General features: G+C 39.5%; 1 protein-coding gene across 3 annotated transcripts in view; it reads left to right on the forward strand.

Annotated features, from left to right (window-relative positions):
- The window catches only part of VMP1 (vacuole membrane protein 1), a 64,290-nt gene that overhangs the window by 26,256 nt on the left and 14,153 nt on the right, over window positions 1–23,881 (forward strand). For all 3 annotated transcript variants that reach the window (XM_084492808.1, XM_084492809.1, XM_084492810.1), the window contains exons 7-9: window positions 4,266–4,397; window positions 18,324–18,404; window positions 22,103–22,219. In XM_084492808.1, the coding sequence (XP_084348934.1) occupies window positions 4,266–4,397; window positions 18,324–18,404; window positions 22,103–22,219 (330 nt within the window). The remainder of the gene's footprint in view (window positions 1–4,265; window positions 4,398–18,323; window positions 18,405–22,102; window positions 22,220–23,881) is intronic.

Here is a 23,881-nt window from a genome sequence, read left to right on the forward strand (position 1 = left end):
CCTAATCTTATAGCTGAGACTTTTTTTGGGTTGAATCAATAAAATAGATTAAATATAGTGCTATGTTGTAAAATTTTGTATATTATTTTTGTTTCTCTGCCTGTTCCCATCATGGCAAACTCTTTGCTTCAAACAGGAAAAGCAGGTTAGTTTTTAACTGAATCAAGGTCTTAGGAAATGCTGTCATCAGAACTTCCTTTCTGTTTTCCTTTCATTCCTTTTGCAGCTTTTTTTTTTTAATAGTTTGATTTTTGGAGGATTTTGGTCAGTTGTTTTTTTCATTATGGCTAGGTGATTTGGAATTGTAGTTTATACAGATGTATCTGCTGTGAACTGCAAGCCAAATTAACTCTATTTTACTACTGGCTTCCTGTTCTGACTGATTTAATTATTAAATATTTGGTTTTCCAGTTCACATGTACAGAGAGGAAACTCTGAAAATACACAGTATCTGATGTCTGCCCTGGTATTCCCAGATACCTTCCAATGATACAAAAAGATATCTTAAGGCAACTTCAGTCATTAACAACTTTTAAAATTATCAGCAGTTTTGCTACCTAAAAAAGTTACATTTAGGTTGTACACATTATAGACTAAAGTAGCATACAACAGTACCAATGTCAAAATAACGGGGAAAGTGGACTTACAGCCCTCTCAAGAAGCAAAGTATGTTTTAAATTTCAGTCTCTCGAATGAGACGACAGATTTGCCTGAATGCTTGATAAGTGGCTGGAAGTACAGGTACTTATAAGACCATAAATACAAGGTTTTTTTCCTTTTTTATTTTGCTGCTGGTTCCCCTCTGCTTAAGTTTGTTTAATGAAGACTAGAGTAATAAAAATGGCATTTACAATTACGTTTCTAGGGTTGCAAAATAAAAATGTAACTTGGGGTAAACATGCATTGCTTAATCTCCAGCATTTAAAATAACTGAACTATGAGGAGAATTAACTAGTTTAGAAATGGGTGAATAGAGCTGCAAACACTGAAATCTTGTGTCCTTCTGAGCAGCCAGGCTGGAGAACAAATGGTATCTTCAGTCTCATGTGAGCAGCATTTCTTGATTCAGGCTACGGAAAGGACAAGGAAATAGGACCATGCCAGAACGTTTTGTATCCCCCTCTTCCCCGCCTTTCTTTCTTCTCGCCTTCAAATTCACTGTCAGCTACCTTTCCACTGAACTCTGTCTCCATGAGATTTTCCCTTGGGAGCATCCTCTGTCTACCAGTGGTGTCTAGTGTAATGTTATGCTTTCTTGGAATGTTTCATGAGTACATAAACATTGCTTGCTAATTTCCTGTAAGCCAAATCAAGTTGGCAACTGCTGCTGCTTCTTCCAATATGTTTCTTTTGTCCTAATTCCAGTTCACATTTTATGGAAGCTGTTGAAGAAAATTACTCTCAATTCTGTCTCTTTTAAAAACAAATTCTACTTAACTGGAAAGTAACAGTGACTTCCAGAAAACAAAGCAAGCTAATTTTTTTTTGCAACTCAGAACCTTACTAAAAATTTTTGAATTGAATAGCTTTTCACCTTTTAATGTGAAATCAGGAATAGTAAGTATAACTCCAGATCTGGGTATGATTGAATGAACTCGCAACATTTTTTTAATGAAAACTGCAGCTTCTAGTAGGATCTAAAATCTGAACTTCTGATAAATGCTGGGTAATTGGAAAGAAAAGGAATTACTGCATGTGTACAGATGTGCTTGCACCAAGAGCCTGTTTCTTTTAGACTTGTAAAGTGAAATGATGTTGAAAGGCTCCAAAGTAAAACCTGGCCAATCTGCTTGATTGTTTGGAGGGAGACAGGAGGGTGGTAGGAATACAAGTTTTCATGTAAAATGTTGAAAGCAGGACGGTCCCACTGGGGACTCTGCAGGCCTCTGACTATAAAGCTGTCCAGGCTAGATATCCTGCAAGGCCTGAGTGCAGGGATTTATCTGCACAAGGGATTTGATTCAGATCACAAAAACATCAGCAGCTGTTTCAGCCAACTTAAACCAGGTACAGCTTTTTCCAGAGATTAAAATCATTACTAGTCCCCTGCATGTCAGTGATAGCCATTTCTGCTGATAATAAGTGTTACTGGGATTAAATATCACCGTATCTAAGGAATTATTAGGTGAAATGAAAATGATGCTTTTTTAAATCGCTATAAAAATTGGCTCCACAAGTCCTGGCCTGCAGAAGGACTCTCAAAAACAATCTGCTAGGTGTATGCCAGTTTTCACAGCCTTCCATCCCACAGGGACAAGGAATTCAATAGTGCCCTACATTTTTAATGTGTTGCAGCTTTTTTTCTTTCTTTTTCTTTTTTTTTACAAGAAATGAGGGGGAAGAATAAAATTGTTTAATTGCTCAGGATTAGCAGAACAGGCAGTCTGTGTCCTGGCCAGGATAAAAATCTGTTTAAAAGACTCTTTCTAGTGGAGTAATTTCCCGGTTTCCTTTTCTGAATATACTTGTATAAAAGAATTTTGATGACCGTTTACCTTTTTGGTATGTTAGTAAAACTGCATTCAATGTTAAATTGTGAAAATAGAGAAGTAATGTTACAAAAAGAAGTGAAATAGTTACTGGTTTGTATCCCTTAATTGCTTGCTTTTTTTTTTTTTTTTTTTTAATGCACTTAAGGAACCTGTCTCAGGCAGACATGAAATCATATGATTTTGTTGCACTTCTGAAATGTTTTGTAATGAGCATGTGACTTAACCAATTTAAAGAAAGTTCATGTCCAGTACACGCATGCGAACCTCTTCCTCGGTTAACAAAATGAAGCCAAGGCAAATTGGCAGAGCCTGGAGAAGCAATGTGACTTTTTGTTCTTGCATCACCCTGAGAACATAACCTCAAGTTAATTTTTCTGAAACGCTGTTGCTACTGTTTGCAGGCTTATCTTCCCTCGTGCCAGAAACCGGCAGATTAATGAAGTTCAGCTTGTTGCGCTCGTTTAGATTTTTTTCTTCAGTGGAAAACAAGGCGTAAACATGTGAGGCTGTGTACTTTATATGCTCAAACTGCGACTTTAACAGTTTGGGTAACTGCAGAGAACAGCGGTATTTAAAACCACAACCTGTTGACTTGGAATATCCACAGCAGCTGGAATTCTCCCTTGCATGCAGCTGCATCTAGAGCGAGAACAAAGGAAATTGAAAAGCTTTTACATAGCTTCAAAGGAATAGAAAAGCATTTGTTACTACTGACCCTAAGAAAGAAAAGCCATCTGCATGCTGCTAAGTTTTAGCACTTTTCCAATGAGCTGCCCAACTATTGTGCTGTTACCTGTCCTATATTTAAACTATTCTGACTTTAATCCAAGTTCCTGTTTCATCAGCCTATGTTTATCCATATGTTCAATCTTAGTTGTCTCTTTCCTATTCTTTTTTTCTTTGGTTAATGATGCATTGACCCACAAGACTGAAATGAGTCATTTGATGTCCTGAGAAAACAAATATAATTCTCATGTGGTGAGAAAGGAGCCATGCTTTCATCTCCGCTTCTCTTGGCTTTCTTTATTCCATCTTAAGGAGAGAGGAAACTCGAGATCAAGCTTTGCTTAACCTTATTTTCCTTGCTCGTAGCGGCAGTAAAACTCGAGCCTGTTTTCTAATAAACATTCGCCCAAAGTCTCATGACTTTGTAAACTGTAAGTAAACTGCATGACGGCACAGGGGAGGAGCTCCCAGATTATTCCAAGGGCCGTTGCAGGAGCAAGGGCTGTCACATGCCGGCAAATGTGTCTGGCATCATGCGGCGGGGTGAGATGGCAGCGCTGTGCTGAGTCAGGGACCGGGGCAGGCAGCAGGCTGTGGCCTGCCTGGCTCTGGCTGCAGCACGGTGACGGGGCTGCAGCCTCCCCGCTGCACGGCCCAGGCTGCAGAGCTGCGCTGCCGCTGGGCAGCACGCCACTTCACGGGGCCCCAGGGATGCACAGAGCTCGTAGTTTGACCTTGCAGGCCACAGCTTGGGAACCGCTGGCCTGCCGCGTGGTAGTCTGCTTTGGGAGAAGCTGAATTTCCCTAAGCTAGGGAAGGAGGAGAGTGGGGTCTCAAAGCAATGCCTTTGTATGTGAAATCAGGAGGAATCTGTCTTGGTGGATAAAAACAACCATCTCAAGGCAGCTGGTCTCCGCAATTCTTCTGGAATAACACAGCAGATATCTCTGGCTTCTAATCTTTTGAAATGTCTAAGGGCCTGTGTGTATCACATGTTTCCTATTTAAGAGCAAACAAAAAAATAAATCGGGATTATTCTTTTCCCAGGGTGCTGGCACAGCAATCGGAGAGCTACCTCCATATTTTATGGCGAGGGCGGCCCGACTCTCTGGTGCTGAACCTGATGATGAAGAGTACCAGGAATTTGAGGAGATGCTGGAACATGCAGAGACTGCACAAGTAAGAACACTGCAAAACAACAGAATTAATAAAACACAGAACAACTAGATGGAGTAAATAACCATTCCAATTAAATGGGAATGGGCCAAAAATCCGTTGGTGCAAGTTCACAAGGGACTTCCCAGGGTGGAAGAAGATTCTCCACCAGGTAGAGATACCTCTGGCAGCAGGAGGATGAGAACGGAGCTTGTTGAAGCACATTCAGTGGTGCAGTCAAAGTATTTGCTGCAAATACTATTTCTATTTAGAGTTTCTAAAACAGCACAATAAAGGTAGGGAAAAAGTAGGCTAACAGATCAGTGACAGAGTGGGTGCTATAACAACTACGATTGTGGAATGGCTGCATTTAAAACCTCCCTGGGCCAGATGATTTTCAGTCAGTTTATCCCCCCAGGATGATACTTGTCTGCCTTGCCAGTAACAGCCTCAGGGGCCAGTGCATGACCCATTCATCAGCCTAAGGGAGCATATTTTTACTGGTGTGAAAATGCAGCCAAACTGCTCTGAATCCCTTTTTGTTACTCTTGTGACTTACTTTCTTGATAGATTAAATACTGCTTGTGTTACAGCATAGTTTGCAACTGATGCTGTACCTGAGTCAGATGTTACAGGTGATAATTTTTCATTCAGGTAAGGAGTTTGCATCTTCTCCAGAAGCTACTCATAATGACTTAAATGAAATCTAATGTATTTTTTTGTTGTTGTTGTTGTTGGTTTTTTTTTTGTTTGTTTGTTTTTCAAGCTTCTTGCCACTAATTTTCTTTGCTGTATTATTCCTCCTTATCCTGGTATTTTGTCAATCAAAAGCACTAGGTAGAAACGGGTCATGAGCCTGTTGTTACACAAACAGCAGAAGCTATTTACTACTCACGGTTGTCTTTTAACTGTTCTGCTGGGGTACTTCCTTGATACAAACAAATACTTCCTGCTACCCCCATGCTCCCTCAAATCATGGGTGAAGCTTTTGGAAATGCCGAGTTAGTAATACAAACAGGAATCCCTGTATTTTACGAGAGCCTCCCTCTGCTAAAAAGTTCCAAAGTGGGTTTTTTTTTTCTGTTATTCTAAGTAGTAAATGCTTCTTTTTCTTTAAAGATTCAGTGGCAAAAAAAAAAAAAAACTGCTTTAGTCTTTACCTGACTGTCAGTCTTTGCTTTGCAAAGTAATCCCTGGCTGCAAAAAAAAAAAAAAGTCAAACACATGGCTCGAGAGCTGAAATGCTATCTCTGTTTACTGAAACTCTCCCAGCAAATTATACGCATGTAAAGTTCTGAGAGCAGCCAGAGCTGCTTTCCAGAACGCGCAGTAAGATTAAGATTCTTGGGCAGAAAAAGAAAATTTTTTGCTAGAGAGCATTTTGTCAGGACAGGCCAAAATATAGCTAGCTGCATTGACTGCCCTTAGTAAATGAATGGCATTGTGTAATGAGTTAAGGAAAATGATGGTGTTATTTACCAGTACTTTTGATTTTATTTTCTTGGCAAATGAATTTGGATCGAAATATGTTGTTTTGTGGATGAATAGCCAGAAAAAAATTCTTTTAAAACTACACTTGTGGTTTGGTTTCTATAAAATTCTCTTAACATGAGGCTTTGACAATCTGATTAAATTGTATTGCACTCGTAAAACTGACAGCTCTGTTTTTTCCACTTGCTAATATGACTTCCTTTCTGCTTTTGGCTTAAATCGTGTTTTTGCTAGATGTCTGTGGGAGACAGGCCTGCCTTTTCCTATGACCTTGAGTAAATCCCAATTTTAAGCATAGTTTATCGCTGTTTGTCCTGTAATTGCAACTTCATGAACTGTTACGAAGTCTGCTTTTAAATCGCTTAATACCAGTTGTTACTACCTACATCAGCCTCTCCCATTCCCCAAGTTTAAGCCTAATGCTTAGGAAAATGGGGGATGTGACAAGTGTCTCATGCCATGGAGACTACCGCAAATGCTTGACATCAAGTGACAGAAGCCTTCTTTCAGTATAAAGGTCTCCCTTCATCCAGCCTTTTTTGAAAGGCATGAAATTGGGTGTGTTAGATTTTAAAGAATAGCTTCCCCTTCTACTTCTGCTGAGCTGCTCTATGCCTACAAGGCAAAGCCAAATGGCTTGACGTTTTTGCGTGCGTGTGTTTTGTTTAGAAAGCTTGTTGCTGCTGTTTCTCAAAAACAATGGTAATTTTGAGAAACAGATGAGAATCTTCCATGGTGAGAATAGACTATGAATTTAACATCCAGCCTGAATGATCTGACAGGGGGGAATGCGCTTGCTAGCTTGGCAGTTTAAAAAACAATAGGGAAGAAAAGGAACTTAAAAGTATTAAACAGTTTAAAGTTTTAGTGCGCCATTCAAAATTGCACAGAGTAAAATATTATTTACTTTAAAGAGTCTAGTGATGGATTTTGTGTCATAAATTGCAAATCTAAGTGACCTGTCTCCTTGAGCGAGGTTTGGAGAAAACTCATTAGCCTGCAGATGATGTGTAAGGCTGCCTCGGACTTTCCATTAGCATACTTCAGAGAAAGCCCCTCATTTTAAAGGAACACTCACTTCTCCTTTCTGTGTGTCTCTGTGCATGCTGACCAACCCATCCTGGTTACATAAAGTGAGCTCCAGAGCTGCTCTTGCCTTGTGGCTGCTCTTTTTAAAATCGGGTGACTTTGCCCTGGAGAAGGAGTGCGGTTTACAAGCAGGGCTCTTTTTTTTTTTTTTCCTCCAAGCTGCACACAATGCAGAGCCCAGCATGCTATAGACACAGAACAACTTGGCCCAGTTTGTTAATACTTGAAACAGTATTTATGAATTATACATGTTTAAAATGGCATTTGCTTGCTCTTAATTCTCTTCCAGTCAAACTCCAGAGCAATGGTGACTTGCATCAAAGCTGCCCTTGGAGCAGGAGGAGTATCTCCAGCGCAGCTGTTCAAACCAACCTCGCAATTAGGGGAAGTGAATCTGCTCCTTAGTGCTGGGGCAGCACATTGGTAATAACACAGTGCTAGCACAGCTCCATGTCTCCACACACACGTGCAGGGCTTTTGCTTTTTGACCGTTTAAGAGTTGCTGCTTGTGAAGTGCTCTCCTCTTTTCTCTGTCATGCTGAAGCACTTAAAGCTGACGGAGGTTTCTGGTGAAAATGAAGCTTGATGCCAGCTTCCCTCGAGGTACTTAGCGGTAATGCGTAATGCATGTGCCCGTGCAGTGTCACGGTGTGCTTTGCTAAGAGGAGAAATGCGCCACTATCTCTGCTGTATATCTAAGCCTTAATGACTGTAAGTGTTTGGGTTCATTAAGTAGCATATTTTGAAGAACTAATGATTTGCACATTAGGCTTTGCTTCTGTGCAGTATCCCTGCAGCCAAATCTCCATGTAAAAATATTTTCTAGTTGCCTGTGTTACTATCAGTCGCTGCTGTTTGTTTACTTCCCAAACTGCATCTTGCCCTTGAAGGAATACAAACGTGAAAAAGGGTTAAATCCATAGAAGTGCTGGGATGCAGCAGGGCTCGTTGTAAATGATTGAGTGCCATCTGCACACTGAATGCCGGTTGTTGCTGGGACCTGTTTTTGACTCCACTGAACCTTTACTGGTTGTGGTTTGTCTGGCCATCACATGACTTCTCTGAAAATTCCCCCTCCCCTCCATTTCCAGTAAACTGTTTGAACAGGAGTGACTCAGACTGAAACCAGCTTCCCTGTAACCACAGGGCTTGTTAAAGAATTTGTCAACGTGGACTCAAGAGGGTTTGTATTAAACTAAGCTGCAACTGCTTCGGTTTGCATTGCGTCAGGAGTTCCACCGAACAACTTCCTGCTCGGAGAGCCGGCTTCTTGTCTGCAAGGAGTTAAACTGATGAACTTTGCGATAGTGACAGTTAGACACATGCTAAACCCATCTTTCCAGCATTTCTGAAAGGTCTTGTGCCTTGAGCTGGATTGCTTTTCCACGTCCTAATGCAGGGTTTCTCTTTGCAGAAGCAGAACAAAGTAGGCTACCACACCCAGCCATGGTTACTGGGAGAACCCAGTACTGTGTTCTGACACGACACTGTGACTTCACTGAAATGGAATGATTAGGTTCGTCTAATAAGCAAAATGTTACTTAATTAGCAGCGTAAAGTGAGATCGCCAAATTAAAAATGGATCTCTCCCACGATTAAACTAACAATTAGTATCTGATAAGTTCCTGCCTGTAAAGGATTCCCTGGCTGCTGGCTGGTTTAATCAAAAGGCTTTAAGGGTATTCTTTAGAAGAAAAAAGAAGTTCGAGCAGACCACAAGCAGGCTTTTATAAAGTAGTTATGATAAAAATGGAAGTGGTAAAGTCGCGTACAATAACTGGAAAACATCGACTTCTTTTTTTTCTTTCCCAGAAATAACTTGTTTAAACCCAACATCAAATTCCGTTCATAATTTTCCTTGCTCATTCTTCCAGTCACCCCCTTTCCTCATCAGCTTCCTCTCTTTATTAATTGTGCCGTACAAGGAGGAGGTTGGTGTTTGGTCTAGGCTGCCTGATGGGTGGCCACCAGGAGGCTTGTCTGCACACCGGGCGTTCCTGCTGTTCGCTGGGTGCTTTTTGTTAATGCACGTACGGGAGGTCTCTCCCCGCTTTTATCTTGGCCCGTAATTAAATGTAAACTCAAAACTAATCCAAGCTTGAAGCTTCTCTCCAGAAACTTCGTACAAATGCTATAGCTTGAGAGTGAGACAGCAGACTGGTAGTAGTAAGCTAATAGCATAATGTGATGTTTTTCACAGAAAATATAATAAACTGTGAGCATATCAAGCATTAGCTTTATTTTAAATTGTTCACCAAAATTAGTGAGTTGAGATAACCTTTGGAATGGGTCAGTGAAAGCTTTAAGTAAGGGAACTGTTGTTACCAGGAACTTCCTCAGAAAAGGGGTAGCAAAGAGTTAAGATAGGCACAGGGTAGACAATAGGAGCTATGAGTAACAAATGTGTAAGCCACCTCCTTGCTGGATTTCTTTGGACACTGGCAAGAAAATAGGGCAGTCTTGTGCCTGCATTGTTCTATTCATTTGCACACCTGCTTACAGATAAGGAAAAAACAGCAACGAGGGTTTGCTAATGGTAATCTAGAGATGATTTTTTTCCATGTTCTTCTTTGAGCTGTTCTTTGTGATACCTCCGTTAGCTAAAACTCATTTACAGGGCCCTCTGTCTTCTTAATATTTAGTGTGAAAGTACATAAATCAGTAACAGTCAAACCACTGAAGAAATCTGGATTACTTGGTAGTATTTTCACTTGGTTTGAGGCTGTTAGCTCAGAGGAATTTCTACACCAACAAATACCTCACTTTGCAGTAGAAATTAACATTTTAATAAAGATTATCACCAAGTTTATTGGAAGTCTTGCATGCTGCTTTTGTACTGCAGCTGCGGAGTATGGAGAAGCGCTCTGCCATTGGGTTTGCATGCCCTGTTCGCCCGAGTTGGCAGTGGTTGATACAACTTTCTAAGGGAACAAACTGGTCCTGGACAATTGTTTCACTCTTTCAGAGTCATATGGGCTTTTCTCAGCTTTGTGATCCGTACAAAAGAAGCAGCAGCTACTCAATAAACCTCTACAGCTTCGGTGAGGCTTTATGGGAGATTTGGATCTGAGGGGGGAAAAATAAAATTAGTTGTCTACATGTTTTCTAGGGAGTAAAGTTTAGGTGTTCCTGTCACATCGCTGCATAGGGCTCTTCTGAAACATTCAAGTTAGTCTCAATTTCATGGTTATATATATTTAAAAAAAAAAAACAAAACTTTATATGGACAGATAAGAGGCTGCATTACAGTGCTGGAGGAGTAGCTTCTAAAACGCAGTTGGCCTAGAAATATTTCAAAGAATAAATTAAAGATTGGGTTCTTAATTTTCTGATTTTCAATCAGAAGTTGGGGTTAGATGAGCTGCTTCAAGAATATTTTTTCCGGGAGAGCCTTCAATAACTGATACAAATTAATTATGGTATCATAAGAAAACAGCAAGTTTTTTTTTCCTCCTTCAGACACTGTTTAAATATCTGTGTTGTACAAGAGTCTGGTATGCAGACCACTTCTCTGAGCTGTCTGGGAACCTCAGCTACTTCCCAGGGTGAACGAGCGAGAGGTATGCTTAGCGCTGCACATCTGCTGAGTAGGAAGACTTGCAAGTGCAAAAGGATTTGTCAACTGTGTCTAGAAGTGCTCACTTTTATCACACAAGTGTTTTTTCTATATATGGGCTTTCTTCCTTAACTTATTTCTAAATTCCCTATGGGGCAAGAATATAGTGTTCTTTTCGAATGTCTTTGGTGACTTCAGCTTTGCTTTGTAAGGGATTGGAAAGGTCAATCTGTTTGTCTGGTTATCAAAAGTTGCTTCCTTTCTCGATGGTGATGGCTGAAGTAAAGTGACTTGCTTAATTCTAGCCATCTTGTATCCTTTTTTTTTTTTTTTTTTTTTTTTTTTTTGCAATGCCTGAATTTTAAACCCCCCAAAATAGGACTTAATAACTTAAATAAATAAAAAAAAGTTGACAACATCCTGGCATGGCGCTGTACACATCATGTCACTGTAACTAGCTTGGCAGACCTGTGGCCATAATAGCTAATTGCAGTTGCAGCCCTGAGATAAACGAGCACTCACTGTGCAGCTGCAGTGGTATTTTAGGCAGCCAGTACGTTGGTGGAGGCACTGCCAGCACACACTTTCAACTGTAGAAGCAAAGGCTGCAGAGGTCAACGTGTGATGTGTGGGAACCGGAGTGATAGGATGTTCTGCTGCTTCATTCTTCTCTCTGGAGGTGGCTGCCCCTATCTCGTTCTGGAATCACGGAAGAATTCATCCTGAAAGGGACCTTAGGCAGTCTTTGTCCAAATTTTGCTCCAAGCAGGGTCAGCTATGAGATAAGGTCATGTTCCTTGGGTGTTACCAAGTCTGGTCTTGAAAACCTCCATGGCTGGAGATGGCATCACCTGTCTGGGTGTTCTGTTCTGAAGCTGGACTGTCCTAATGGCTTTGCCACCTCCCTGGCAGATTTTTATTTTATGCCTTCATGCACCACTACAAAACTGAAGTGTCCCAGGGCATGTGTAGCTTCATGCCACTGCACAGACCTGGCATGAGGATTGGAGCAGAGAGGTGGCAGTGGATGTGGTAAAAGGTACTGCTCTATGGGACACATGATAAGACAGAAACAACTTTCTTCCTCTTCCTTCAAACTGCCACTGATGGCAACGTCACCTTCTTAACATCCAGACATCCTCAAGAATTTGAATACAAACAGGTGTGGAAGTAGATCTGTATTTCCCTCAACGGTGTGTATTCAGTGTCCTTTTCCTAGCAAAGTCTAGTAGAGGAATTCACCTGTGTATTTGTTTCCCTTGCGATTTGTATATAGCACCTACTCATCCTTGCGTACAAATATTCTGAATAATGCTTTGAAATCTCATTAACTTCACGTCATTAAAGTGCCTCTATCAAAGATTTGAAGAAGTTTTGTAGGTACTGCTCTCTTTGTCTTTCCATAGTGCTTCAGTAAAGCCTACAAAGGCGAGGTCCCCATTTCATTGCTGTTCATCCTACTTCATATTGTAATATCTGAAACGGTGTTTTCATCTTCAACTTGGACATGTATTTCTCTTGTAACTTACCCATATGATTACACTATTCCTTGTCCAGATTCAGTGTCTCAGAAAAAAAGAAGTCTTCTTGTGAAGTACAGTTTACTTTTATTTATTTTCTCAGGCTTAGAATTCAAGCCCTTCCTCCTACCACAGGATGTCTGTCCTGTGCTTGTCACATACAAATACCTTTTGTCAAACTTCAGTGCTTGCTCTGCCACCTTCCCTTTGCTGCTTTCAATAATTCTTGAAAACCTTTTTTAACTTTGTGTTTTGGCAGCTCATTTTCCAATGTATAGGTCCTTTCTTCCCCAGAGTTTCTAGCGATAAGTAAGTTTAAACCTTACCTCTCACACCCTCTTCTCTCCAGGTATCGAGATGGAAATAGCCCCTTTTCAGTTTGCCCCTTACTTGCATTAACCTGGAAGTATTTTTGGGGAAAGCTAGAGCAGAGGCTCAGGACCACAGCCATTCCCAGACACATTCAGACACTGAGAGTCACCGCAGCTGAGGGAGCGGGAGATCAGTACCGCCGTGCACCGCTGTCAGAATATTCCTCTTGGCAGCTTACTGGAGCCTTACTCAGACCTGTCACCTTTGATGTCTTGCAGGAGACGTATGGAATGGGTTCTCTGGTCGCTGAGTAATGAGCTATTTGCAGCGATAGGCACTGGCTATCAACTGTATCTTGGTCTCTGTTCCCTTCGTCTTAACTCCAGGTTCCTGCGTTGATCATTAAACATAGCTGCTGAGCTGCTGCTTTCTTAGCAGGGATGTGTGGTGTAACCTCTCAGCCCATAGGTAGCTATCTGCCTTCTTGAAAACTGCTCTTCTGCAGTTAATATGTTATTTCAATGAGTTAATAATTCTTCCCAGTCCTCTGAAATTCTAGAATTCATTGCCTAACCACAAATGGTCATTCTCCCATAAGTTGTGTTTGATTCCATTGTGTTGTAATAGAAAGCCAGAAGAAACAAAATATTGTGCAGCTCATTTTTAACATAACTCAGATTTTTACATGAAAAGGAGCACTGTCTTTGTAGGCAGCTTTTTAAATGTTAAGGAATTTATAATTTTAATAATCTGAGACGGTAGCTGCACATGTTGTCTTCTGTCTTCGGAGAAAAATGTTCTCCTCTGAAGATTATTATTTGTATAATTAAACTTCGTTTCTGCTAAGAAAAATACTGTATCCATAACATGTATTAGGCTCAAATGCTGGGGGATTATCTGCTTCTTCCTCATGTGCAAGTTGTGCCTTCGCATCAAGGGAGCCTGCTGGCACCAGGATAAATGCCCTTCTTTACAGCAGCTTTGCTGTTCTCATTGTTTGTAGTGGACCTGTTCCATCGAGGTGCAACACATTCACTTCAGATCCCTGTTTCTCTGTCATGGTATCATTTTGATGTTAATTCATGATTTTATTTTTTTGTTAGAGTAGCAAATCTGGCATAATCTATCCCAAGCCTTCCAGAAATCTATTTTGGACTTCTAAAGGCTGCCATTTAAGGCAAGGTAATTAATATCCTACTTCAGTAACTGCATTCACACTGGCATCACTGATTTTCCCCAGTCCTGTGTTATGGCATTGCTCTTATTAGTAGAGAATACATGCACTATGAAATTGTGATTGATTTTAGTGTCGTTCTTACAATACTACCTCCCCATCCTTACTGGCCTCCTCCTTATTGGTATATTGGTGGCTATAGCATGTTTACAATGTATTTGTAAAGTATTTAATGTATTTATAGCAGAAAAAAAATGGGTAGTGAAATGTTCTTGTGGACCACAAATCAAACTCTCTCTGGATTGCCTCTTTCAGAGGCTGACAGCTGTCATCAAGGAAGGTTGGTTGGACTCACAGCCCTCTTGATGCTCCTAACAACTGATTGCAACTTTGTTAGAAAATAAGCTGTTATGTTGCACAATTGTTCTACACCCCTCTGCGCAGTCTTTCAAGGGAGTAACTTCTGTGAACAGTGAATTGTGACCATCCTGTGTTGTCATACTGTATCAGTGTTATGAAAGAAAAAGGATCAATATTATTTTTTTTCTGCTAGAGCTTGTTAACTAAATCCAGTGAAACAATCATCATTTACAGAAATTAATTTGATGATTTACAATCATCAAATACAGAAAAGCTTGTGCATTTTATTTTACAATGAATGCAGAAAGAAGAACTAAAGATTTAAATTATAAATGGAAGCAAGATAAAGTAGAACAAGGTGAAGCCTCGTAGCTAAAAATGAGTGTGTCCATTCACTCTTTCCAGCAGCAGGACTGTTTTCTGGGGGTAAATGGTCCATACTTGAGGACTATGGCTCTACTCGAAGCTGTATCACAATGCATATTTAGAGGAGGAACATTGTGGTATGCCTTACTTAGCAGCAAACCATGTAATTTCTCTTTACTAGATCCCTTTAGGTTTGGAGGTTTAGGAGAGTTTTTTTTGCTTCTCGAACACAGTAATGAAATGCTGTTATCAATAAAATGTGCCATTTTACTAAAGGCAGATATGAAGCAAGCTTCCTCAAGCCGCCAGCTGAGACTTGTGAATCAGTATTTCAGCACTGACCTTTTTATGCCTCTTATTTCCATTCCAGTTCTTGAGATCTGATGATTAACCCAATGAAGTAATGTTTAATCATTTAACCTTCCTCTGCCTGTATTGCAGCAGTCACAGGAAATCTATTTCCAAACCAAAAAAAAAAAAGAACAAATCATCTTTGAAAGGAACATAGTGAGCAAAAGTATCCTGAAATGTTGTAGCGAATGAATCATATTAGCTGAGAGTCGAGTCCAGTCTAGATACTTTAATTTTGGGGGAATATGTTTTGCCTGTAAGTAGCTGAACTTTTATGTCTTTTTAATATTTTTTTTTAAAGCAGTAAGTTATGAAAGTTGCTTTGCTTTAATTTCTAAAAAAAATTAAAGATTATTCCCTATGCAGGATTTAAAACAGAAAAAAATATATTGTGAAATAGGTAAAAGTTGTGAAACTGATGATTGTATTCTCTGAGAAATGAAACTTTTAAGGGTTTTTATTATTGCAGATGTTGCAAAGATTTGACAAATGAAATTTAAGGAAGCAACCAAACAGAACTATTTCTTAACTCGTTTACATTAAAGTAAGGGTAAAGACTGCAAATATATATCTGTTGTAACCCTGATGTGTATGTTGCCATGCAAATTATTTGTATCTGTGATTACATTAGATCATGGGAAATAAGAAAAAAAATCCTAAGGTTATCTCTCTTGGCTTATTTGGAAAGTCTGAAAAAGGAAGGCAAATTGCAAGTTCCTCACTGAAATTTTAAGTGCAGTAGCTGTGCTTTCCATGGAGTACTTCATAATAGATAATGAATGTAAAATAAAATAATAAGAACTTGAAGAAACAATCTGGGTAAAAACTTAAATAATAATAAAAAAAAAATTATTAATAAGGTAAGAAAAATGTTTGTAGTGTTTGAGACAAATTTGTTAGGCTTTTTTCAGCACTTTCATTAGTGTTTTCAAAGCAAAAAATGTCTTGCTGGAGATAAAGTTTTAAGGCAGCCTTCATTTTGCACTAGTCTAGACATCTCATGAGGGAAGCTGTTTATTTTTAAGAAATGTGATGAAAAATGTGTTGTGCTTACACTAGGTTAATACAATCTATTTGTAATTGTAATAATAAATAGTTTATTAAACCATCTGCACAGCCAGTGTTAACTTGTAAGAGTTTCTTTCCAGTTTCAGCCTGTGAGCATTAATACAACAGTGTCCTAGCAATACAGTCCTTAGGATAATGGGTAAATATGTTAAAATTAGACTAGAAACTACTTCCTTGAAGTATATCATGGGTGTATCTGAATAATGTGTATTAATAATGTATTGTTTTAAATATACTTTATTAGATTTATAGAGCTGTGAAAACTTTTAGATTGGCTTATCGAAGTGCAAATGTTGTTGTAACCCCATGAGCATTGTGAAATGGTGAAAAAAGTAGGAACTGAAACTCTCATGGTCACATTCAGCCCTGTTAGTACGGAGGAGACGTCTTATGAAATCCCTACAGAGATGGCACTGCTTTTTCAGTTCATCTTTGCAAAAAAAAAAAAAAAAATCTGCCATTGAAAGGACAGTGGTACTGAAAAAGTACACTGAAGCATAACTTTTTAAACTAAATAATAGAGAAACTAAAAATGTATTTCTGCTTTTGCACTTGGTCAGGAGTTAGAATCCCTGTTATCCCCTTCGTCTGCCACGTTTAATTGCCTTTATTGAGAGCTCTGTGATCACACTCGAGAGTCTCGCATCCTTTTCGGTTCATGTCCTAAATCCTCAGTGGGATTTAGGACATTGCTGCTGACCCGTTATCTGTGCTCGTATGTTAGCTTGCTGTGGTTTTATTTACTAACTAGAAAATAATGATGAGGGAATTTTAGTTTGGGTAGGAACTGCCCTTGATGTTGCAAGATCTCTGGATGTAGTTCACTGCTAAGCTATCATTTTTTGTTACAAATGACAATTTTTGCAAAAATGCACTCTTAACTGAAAAGCATTAAAACTGTACTTTCTGTCTCAGGCAGGCGTCCCCTAGACCTGTTTGTACTAACATAAGCTCAAGAGGTTGGTATCAGCCCCCCCAGGAGCAGGTTTTGGTTATTTGTGCATACTGCACGTATCCTAGAAGTTAAAAGAATAACATCAGGAACTGCTTTTTGACACAGTGTAAATATTTCATTGTGTTCCATTTTGCAATAAGACATTCATGGGCTGGATCATGTAATCCTGAATTGTTACTCCGGGTTGAAGATAGCAAATTTGCCCTTTGGAGGATATTCCAAAAGCCTTTTGTATTCTCCTGAGGTTAAAAATGTCCCAGTGGAAGATGTAGGAAGTCTCGTTTATTTGGCTTTTTTCTTTAAGCTACAGTATTTATTTTTTTGTTTAAGTATGAGCTATAAATAATTATTCTGATATTAATAATAATTGTTTTTAATTTAAGAATTTACCTATTTTTAAAGCTTTGAAATGGTGAACAGTTACCACTTGAAAACAGTGTAAAATCATACCAAATGGCCTTATCACAGATTTTTTAAATCTGGCATTAAAAGTTATGTCAGTTCTGTAGATCAGAATTTAATAGGAATGTGAAGTAATTGTAATTTACTTGCACTGGTATGGAGTAATGATGGTTTCAACAGAATTGTAACAAAGTTAAAATTGCATAAATTGAATTCTTCTGGATTATCTTGTAGTTGTCTTGCATTAATTACTGATGTGGTACTTCCTTGTTAAATTTATCTTAACAGTTTTGTACAACATGCAAATCATTGAATATTGTTCCTGGAAAATCATTACATATTAGATATTCATTACATATTGGTAGATTTTTAATCTTTTTTAATAATTTCTTTTTAAAGCTAGCTGTTTCCAAAGATATTCAGCCTTGTGTAACTATTGTTGCCAAGCCTGAGCAGATAACATTGACCCTGTTTTTAACTTCTTGGACAGTTTTACTTTGCAAGAATTTTATTCTCCTGAAATCACTTCTCACATTCAAATTAATTTAAGCTGCTTGTGAGAAATCCTTATTTTTGCTTTTCAAAAATGTTTACTATTTGTGGTAAACTTTGAGACTCTTGAGTTTGCCATGAATATGCTTGAAATTTGTGATCACAAAATTACAGTAGGCAACATGTTCATAGTCTGACTTCATAAAGAATAGCTCAGATGTTACATGGTCAGCCACCTTTGTTTCTTTTCGAGTAGTCTAGGTTTAACTCTACAGATTTAATGAACTTTACAGACCTGCTTTAGAGAGAACCTAGAGTTAGCTGTTCTGAAAAAGAACCTGGGTTTGCAAACAGATAATGGGATATTGTATTCTGTCTTTGTGTTTTGAGAAAGTACCTTTTTATCATTGTAGATGGTATTGAAGGAATTAATTTCCTCTCTTTGGTTAAGGAATAAGGTAATAGTGGAATAGTGGCACTGGCAATTCAGAGATAGGTGGGAAGAAGTACTAGAAACCTGTTTCCATAGTAAAGTGAACTTAGTGCCACTTGCAGAGTTTTGACGAACCAAATCTGTAAGGAAAACTAAAAACTCACTACATGTGGGTGGTCAGATTTTCACACCAAGCATCGTCAATTTCTCTTTCTTCCCTCTAAGCCCAGAACTTCAAACTGACTTTGTTTTTGTTGCAAAAATTCATCCAACTGCAAAGCAGAAAATCCCAAAGCATGGAGGATGTTGCAAGCACATACACTCTGAGGTGTGTTCATTTGGGGTTTTGCCTCATTAATGCCTTTGTTTTCTTGTTGGCAGGATTTTGCTTCCCGGGCTAAACTGGCTGTCCAGAACCTGGTGCAGAAAGTTGGGTTCTTCGGCATTTTGGCCTGCGCTTCAGTAAGTTCATTTCACTAACAGGGGGTTTGTAGTCACAGATGGTACTGCAGCAAAGTTAATGCTGTGAACTGTGGGTTGCTTTATTTGAGTCCATATGAATCTTCACATCTTGTTTGTTATTTCTGTGTTTTCTCTGGTGCTTAGGGATGTGGGATGGTTGTGGTACTGGTGAGTACAATAGCATGGAGAAACTCCAGTCCTAGATTAGTACAAAACCTAGGGAATTCTGCATAAATGCACAGCTAACAGTTGTTATCCCTTTCATCAGCTTTACCGTTGGGCTTCTTGACACTCATTCTCCTTGACAAACAGTGAATTTAGAATAGTACTACTTGTGCTACTGTGCAAGAGGGATCCCTTGAGTTCTTGGGTGGCTTTTTTCTTTTTTTTTTTTTTTTTTTTGAAAGATAAAGCAATTCCTAAAACTGAAGAAGTTTCTAATGTTTCTGCTTCAGACAAGGCATGCTCCTGCCGTTAGTTTGAGGCCATGTCTTCTCTAACAGAGGCAAATGCTCACTGCTTTGTTAGTGGGTGTTTGGCAGATCAGCTTGTATGCCCTAGCTGCCCTGTCAGCTATCCTCTTGTGACTTTCCCAGCCCACATTGTTACCTGGCAGGGTACAGCAAGAGCTAGGCTGTTAACCTCTAGTTTCTGCTGGAGCTGTATTATTTCTTTAGATGCATGTGTCCTGTATCTTACAGTGCTTGACATGTTCAGATTCAAAGATATACATGGATTAAAAGAGTGGAAAAACTTCCTGTACAAAGCCTGACCAGGATATTTGTCCACAGTAGTCCTAAATCTGTTTAGGAGGTGACTTTGGGTTACTAAGAACTAGGGAGAGCAGAATGCAGGAGAGCATTTCAGTTGTGGCTATCTGAACTGCAGACTACTTATAGTGTTTTTTTTTCTAAGACAGATGTGTGAGCATCTCCACTGATGCTATTTTAGTGTTTTAAGTAGGCTAGTACTGTTCTTTTGGAGTGTGAAAATACCGAACTGTTTGAGGTTTAAACCTCTCCCTGGAAGCTTGATGAAAACCGGTAGGAATGACGTGCCTTGCTCTTCCCTCCCACACACAAATGCAGAGATGTGATTACAGTAAAGGGGGGATTGCAGGTCCTCTATGATCCCATTCTTCTGGAATAACCACAACCATTAGCCAGCTGCTCAGCTGATGAGGTATTAATTCCACACTTGTCTAGAGTCCCTCTTAGTTTCCTAAATTGTAGAGATTACAATGTTAACTATTTGCTCAAATGCAAGTAACCTGTGTTAGCTGGAAAGAATTAAGCTGATTGCAGTTGCTGGCACACAACCTCTGTTTACGAATCTTTTGAACTGTCTTATTGTTTAGAGTGGGCACGTAGGTTACAAGCTGTTCTTTAAATCTTTCCGTCCAGTAAGCTCTGAGACTGCTCCTTGGCTGGCTCTGACTCACTGTTCTCTAGTCACCATCTTGTGAGACATCGCTCGCGGCACGGGCTGTTTGGTCTGTCTTGTGTAATGAGAACAGCTCCGGGACGGCAGGGATGAGTTACTGGGGTAGCTGGACAAGGTGACATGTGGGCTAGTAGGGAACGTGAGAAAGGAGTTGCTAGATGTGAGAGGAGATGTGTAAGCTCTTCAGAGTTTCTGCTTAGTATTATTTAAGTATTTGCTTAACTTCTTCCCTACTTTTGGTGCCCTGTTCTTCAGTGAGCTCTGAGCTCCAGCTTCCTTTTGCTTACACAGGTTGCCGTGGGTTGGGAGGGATGGGGAATCACAGATCCACTGCAGCGCACCTGAGGATTTGTAAATGTGGTTACAGAATAAATGCAGAGTAGCAGCAAAAAGGGTGAGGTGAAGTGTGGGAGAGGCTCTGAAACAAGCAGAGGGATTCGAAGCTGTCCCTTTCTGTTGTACCTGTAGAGGAGGAAGGCACCCCCCATGTGTGCTGCTTGCCCTTGTGCATTTCCCCACCAGCTTCTGGACTTTTTCAGGGCTCTTCTTGCTCATTGCTGCTGCTCCTCGTGCTAGAAGGTGTCTCCTTTCCTGCCCACATTATTGTTGCCCTCTTACTTCTGGATTTTAAACAGTATCTTAGCTGAAAGTATTTCTGTGACTAGTGAAAGGGAAGAGAACTTGCTTGTGAAGTGGCAATGTAATGGCTGCCCTAGCTGCATGTCAAGGGATGGCTTCTAAATGCTACATGAAAACTCAGATTGAACTTAAAGCTTTGCGAATTTATCCAGTGAAATCACCTGAATGTAATGTTTAGTGGCAATAAGAAAACTGTGTTATTGTCTTGAGCCTAATTCCTGTGTAAAGGCAGCTGAGGGGAAGGAGCAGAGCGAGGCAGAGATTGAGATCCTTGCTGTGTTTTGGGAGACTTTGCCCTCCCATCTCTGGGCATTTCAGGCAGCTCTCAGTGCTGCACACATGTGGTGTTCTTGTTTTTTTTTAAAGCAAACAAAGAGAAAACCTCGCTGACCTGCTGATACACCCCAATGTGGACTCAAGTAACTTTTTTACTGTGCTATGTTTAACGTGTTGGTGATACCCACAGTTACCTGTACCTAAAGCATGCTGCTCCCTCTGTGGTGAGAGTAATGCAGTCATTAAAATGTGCTGTGAACTTACCAGAGGAAAAAAAAAAAAAAAAAAAAAAAACACTAAACCGACCAACAAAGAACTTACTGGAGACCTAGACCAGACTTGGCTCAGGAGAGCAAAATTATCTGGCTCTGGCATAAGTAAATAATTTACCAGCCTCCTCCTATGCCGAAGACAGCTGTCAGAGGTACAGGATCACTTTAGCTGCAGTGGGGCATGGTTAGAGACCGTTTCGGGGCATGGTTAGAGACCGTTTCAGATTTCTTCCTATGCAGGTGGTGTTGTGGGTGCTCATAAATTTGAATTGCTAGTCTATAACAGCTGAGTATAACCCTCGTAAGCTTTCTCGCAGATTTCAGTCAGTCAAAGTTATTATTCTTTATAGGCTTAAATATCTACACTCCCTGTTTGTTTGTGTAACAAAACAACCCAAGTGCTGCAGGATATTAGTGATGCACTGCTACTGTAAACACACGGGGTATGTTCCCTTTATTCAGACCGAGAGCCCTTGTGCTGAGTGCGAAAGGTTGGAATTTGGATTCTTTCTTGGTTTAACTTCAAAAATATTTTACAGATAGTATCACAATACCCAATGTCAAGCCAAGGATTTAACAATAAAAAAAACAACTTCTAATTTTAAATGAAATGCATATGCTTAATAAAATTTAATCAGTGCTTTTAAACTGGATACATATGACCATAAATGCCAGTTTTTAATGTACTTTCTCAGATGGAAATCACTGGAGATAATTTTGAACACTGGCTTCCAGAAGTGATGTGCTTGTCAGTGAGAAAATTTGATAAATCACTCAAAATGGCTTTACTGTGGTTTCTGTGCGTTTCACATGGAAAACTTTGCTAGCTCTTTTAAAGTCAAGGGGCGAGGAGGGACTGTCAGTGGAGTTGTCTGGGACATTGTCTCATTAAGTCTCCGAGACTTAAGTTATGTGGTGTAACTTTAATACTTTTGTAAGTATTAAAACACAAGAGTTTTGAATTAAGTTGAAGAAGGGGAAAATGTACATTTTTCAGAGTCTGTAGTATTCCTGTTCTTCTAAGTTAAATACTGCAATTCATGAGCTTTTTTCCCTTGCACTTTACAGATTCCAAACCCTCTGTTTGACCTGGCCGGGATAACATGTGGACACTTTCTGGTTCCCTTCTGGACCTTCTTTGGTGCCACCCTGATTGGGAAAGCAGTAATTAAAATGCACATCCAGGCAAGTAGATGCTACAGGTCCCTTAGGGCTCTGGGCTGAAGACTTCTCTTTTTTTTTCTTTTTTTTTTTTTTTTTTTGCCTGTTACACTGTGTTACTCCGTAATGAATTCTGGAGTCTCCTTTCCTGACCTGAAGTAATGGAAATTAATTTGGTGCGGAGGATTTACAATAAAGAATCTGCTAGGCTCCTTCACTTAAAACTGAGGCAACTGAATAATTTATAGCTACAAACTAATGAGCTCGCTGCCTACACCACTCAGGAAATTGGTGGTTAGCCAAGTTATTTACCTACGGTTTTTACCAGACTGAAAGGACTTCGTACTCATAATGAACTTGCCTTTTTGGTAACAAATACTCGTTTCAAAGAGCACTGCAACTAGCCTTTACCAGTTAAGCGGCACTTTTTAAATGCTCCCTCAGCTGAATGTATAGAGAGAGCCGTGCTCCTTCCAGGCCCTGCTCCCTGCAGAAGGCACTCCAAGGGTATGTTTTTGGGAGTGTCATCTGCAATTTTCAGGCGTGGTTAGTGATTTTTGGTCTGTTCGATGCATGTTATTATGAAAGGGCCTGATTTCAGAGAGGCTTGTTTGATTTTTCTTGCTAACTCAGTCTTACCGGATGTTCTGAATTTGGCAATCAGAATCTCAAGTAGCTTTAAAAACTGTTGAGTCTTGATTTTAAGATGTGTCACCATTTTGTCAAATAAAAAATGAAGTATTGATTCCCTGACAATTGTTAATTGCTGGCAGCGTGGTTAGTACAAGTAGAGTGATATAATTGATGATACAGTTATGGTTAGAGACTGAGCTTTCAGCTGTAGGTTAGAGATGCTAGATGTCTCTAATGGTTAGAGGCTGAGCTTTTCAGCTTAAAATATCTCCATAGGACTCTGCAGTGCCTGTAGGTTTGTTGCTTGGAAATCTTTGCTGTCACTCTTTTTAAAAAAGCAGAAGCTTAGTAGTATAAAATTATTTGCCTACTACCCTCATCAAGCTGCTTAAAAATCTTTCTTTTGCCCTGAACAAGACTTCAATCCCCACCCCTTCTTTGTTCCCATTTTTTTGGTAAATGGTTGTTTTATTTGTGTAGTCTTCAAACAGAAGGTAACAAATAAATCTGAATATTCTTTCACTTACTATGAAAGCAGCACTTCCTCTATGCTTAGTTTAGTGTTCCCTGATTTTTTCTGCTTTAAAACTTGTGTGCTGTTAGCATTTGTTCTGGCAACATAGAAAAAGTGAACTAGTATTTGTATAATATTCCTTTAATTTTATTTGCCTTGTTTAGATAGGAGACTGTTTGCTATGGAACGTAATGTTCTACACCCAGATAAAATTTAAGATTAAAAAAAAAAAAAATCCGGTCTCTTGCACTGTTGGTAAATCATCGTATTTTGTAATATGTTTAGCTATTAGAATTCTGTTTTCTGTGATGTTGTATTTCAAGTGTACTCTTGTGCAATAGCCTTGATTATTTTTTTTTCAGTGATCTTGCTGCAATTTGGAATTTAGGAAATGTAACAGTCACAGAACAAGTTTTTAATGAAACCTCTCTCTAGACAGGAAGTAACAGACTCTGCAGTGACCATCCTGGAGCTGCTTTTAACTGGTCTCTTCCTCTAGACCACAAAATCATTTTGTGTAGTTGTTATCACATCCCTTA

This window comes from Aythya ferina (assembly GCF_964211825.1).
Source record: "Aythya ferina genome assembly, chromosome: 19".
NCBI classification, from domain to species: Eukaryota; Metazoa; Chordata; class Aves; order Anseriformes; family Anatidae; genus Aythya; species Aythya ferina.